This window comes from Clinocottus analis, unplaced genomic scaffold (assembly GCF_023055335.1).
Source record: "Clinocottus analis isolate CAN_PGR_092001 unplaced genomic scaffold, fCliAna1.0.p SCAF_39, whole genome shotgun sequence".
NCBI lineage: Eukaryota > Metazoa > Chordata > Actinopteri > Perciformes > Cottidae > Clinocottus > Clinocottus analis.
In genome coordinates this window covers 360,082-362,581 of record NW_027176142.1, presented here as the reverse complement: position 1 = coordinate 362,581, position 2,500 = coordinate 360,082, and the positions used below count along the sequence as shown (strand labels likewise).

Here is a 2,500-nt window from a genome sequence, read left to right as displayed (position 1 = left end):
ATTCTCATGTGTCTTCATCCTTTCAGGTGAAACCAATCCGACATGATCCATCTTGAACTTTGAGCCCTTTTCCTCATCCCTGCATCCTCCCTCACATCCTTAAAGGTCTTCAGATATCTCACGTTCTCTCTCTCGCCCTTCCTACACTCGTCCTTCACTATCTCCTTCACTCCATGTGTCTCTCCCCATCATCCCTGTGCTCCGGTGGCAGTTTCATCCCAGAGAGGGAAACAAAGCCAAAATGAGGCAGAGAATGATGGATGAAGCTGGTGAGACGATGGAGAGAACAGGAGCAGAGGGGAGAAGAGCTGGAGAGGAAGAAAGAGGAGAAAGAGGAAGAACTACTGGGTCGCACTGAGAGGGATGGAGCACAGAGGAAGAAGGCAGGATGGACGGTACAAGTGGAAAGACGCATCAGCCCAGGAACATGAATCCAGCCGCTCATCACTTAGCTCTCAGAGGACTGATGTGCAGCGAGGTCAGAGCTGCTGGGTGATTATGTGCAAAGAAGCAGTTCAGATTCCTCGCTAATCCCAATTATCATCTCTGACAATATGATATCTATTTCTGTTTTCTGCTGAGCGGCTTGGACGTCAATAAGCTCGAAAGCAGCACACCAACAGAGTGTCAGACGGCTGTCTGATGGACGGCTCCGCTCTGTTTCCAGCGTCATTGTTATGATTATAGAGCTGCTTATCTCAACGCACATATGATTCACAAAAACACTGGAAAAATAAAACACTGAGAATAACAAAAAAGGCAGCAGAAACATATCATCCCACCAGTCCATTATAGGCTATTGGATTTGCACCCACAAGATGACAAAAAAGCTTTTTCTGGGGAATTCTACCAAGACAAATAACACAGGCAATCTTGTTTTTTCACACCAAAGTCACAAAGAGCAAAAAACACAGCCTCACATGTACACACAGTCCACACCGCCAGCCCGACACAAAGCACAGCCAACACAGCGCCACTCATGATGGATGATGGAGAGCGTGTGCAGACGTGTGCTCCATCAGACGTGCAGAGGAGAGCGACTGGACCTTTTGACAAACCACAATGGTTTGAACCAGGAAGTTGAGGAGCGACGTACGACACTGACGCACAGGAAAATGCCATGTGGTTAAATCACAGCGGTCATGTCGCAGAGACCAGAAAACCAAAAACGCTCATGCACATGAGATGCACAGGAAAAACACACCTCAACACAGCACAATACAGCGATGACCTCAGTCAGGTTTCATGTTTTTACCTTTTGTGCTTGGGGGAGCTAAAGAGAGCAGATTGAGGAGGAGGGAGGAGAGAAAGGGTCAATAAGTGTTGGAACGCCTTTCAGAGCGTTTCCTCTGAACGGAGCGCCGGCATCTGAGGGCGCCTGAAAATCCACCGAAAGTGACTTTGACTGCAACTTTAAAACAGTGACTGTGTCAAGAGAGGAGAGCTTCATGTCCTGGAGGGTCCCAGCAGAGGAAACACTGAAGCTGCTGCTGTTGACTCAGTGAAACATGATGAGGTAATGAGGGCAAAGAGAAGGAAGAAGCAGAGGAAAGGAAAAGGGAATACGAAGAGGATCGCAGAGAGAAAGTGTTGATGGCCGGTGTGTTTTCTGCTGGAGGGAACTTCCCTTTGTCTCCTTCCAGTTTTGAAGCGCTCTCTCATGAGCTATTCAAAAAAAATAGTAGAAGACAAAACGTCGACTATTTACTCTTCATGGCCGAGCACAAATACCAAGAAAAGAGAAGCATTGTGCATGCATGAAAAGTCCAGGTTATTGTGTGTATGTAAAGGATGAAAAGAGGATATGTATCTTATAACGGTGTAATCTGTTGGGGTGGTTTTTAGGGATGATGATGATGATGATGATGATGATGATGATGATGATGATGATGTCTGTGCCACAGAACTATAAAGCATGTCAAGAGAATTCAGCAAAGATTTGATTTCATGAGCTTGCGGCGATATTAGAGTACAATAGTCCGGTCTGTGAGGTTGAGATCACAGACCGACTCACCAATGTGCCACAGTGTGTTCGACTCATGCTACACAACTCCCAAACACACACACACACAACACACATTGACTTAATGGATCCATCTGCTGCTCACACACACTTTCACAGGTTTCAGTCCTGAGGCGGAGGAAAACACAGCGTCAGGTCTCCGCTTGCATTTCATCCCTACTCTTCTCCTTCGGATTAAAAAAAGTCGTCTCTGAAGATAATAATGAAACTTTTTACCTACATTATGGAGTTTGTTTTCTTAGAAGAATAAAGTGAAATCTTTGGATCGATCAAAGAGCATTGTGGGTCCTCACCCAGTGTGGTGAGTGCCGGCTGTGGGGAGTGGAAAACCAGCGCATGGGATGCATGAAACTCACTGTGGTGTCGATGTAGGCCTCCGTCCACACCGTGTCGTGCTCCCGGTCGATCACCTTGGGACGGCCTCAGCACGTGGAGGTACTCCATCACGTTCTCCTGCACGTCCGCCAGCGTGGAGAT

General features: G+C 47.1%; 1 protein-coding gene across 1 annotated transcript in view; it reads right to left on the bottom strand.

The window, feature by feature from the left end:
* The window catches only part of cacna2d3a (calcium channel, voltage-dependent, alpha 2/delta subunit 3a), a 92,645-nt gene that overhangs the window by 42,138 nt on the left and 48,007 nt on the right, over positions 1 to 2,500 (bottom strand). The window contains 2 exon segments of the mRNA XM_068596655.1: positions 2,380 to 2,445; positions 2,447 to 2,500. Of these exon segments, the coding sequence (XP_068452756.1) occupies positions 2,380 to 2,445; positions 2,447 to 2,500 (120 nt within the window).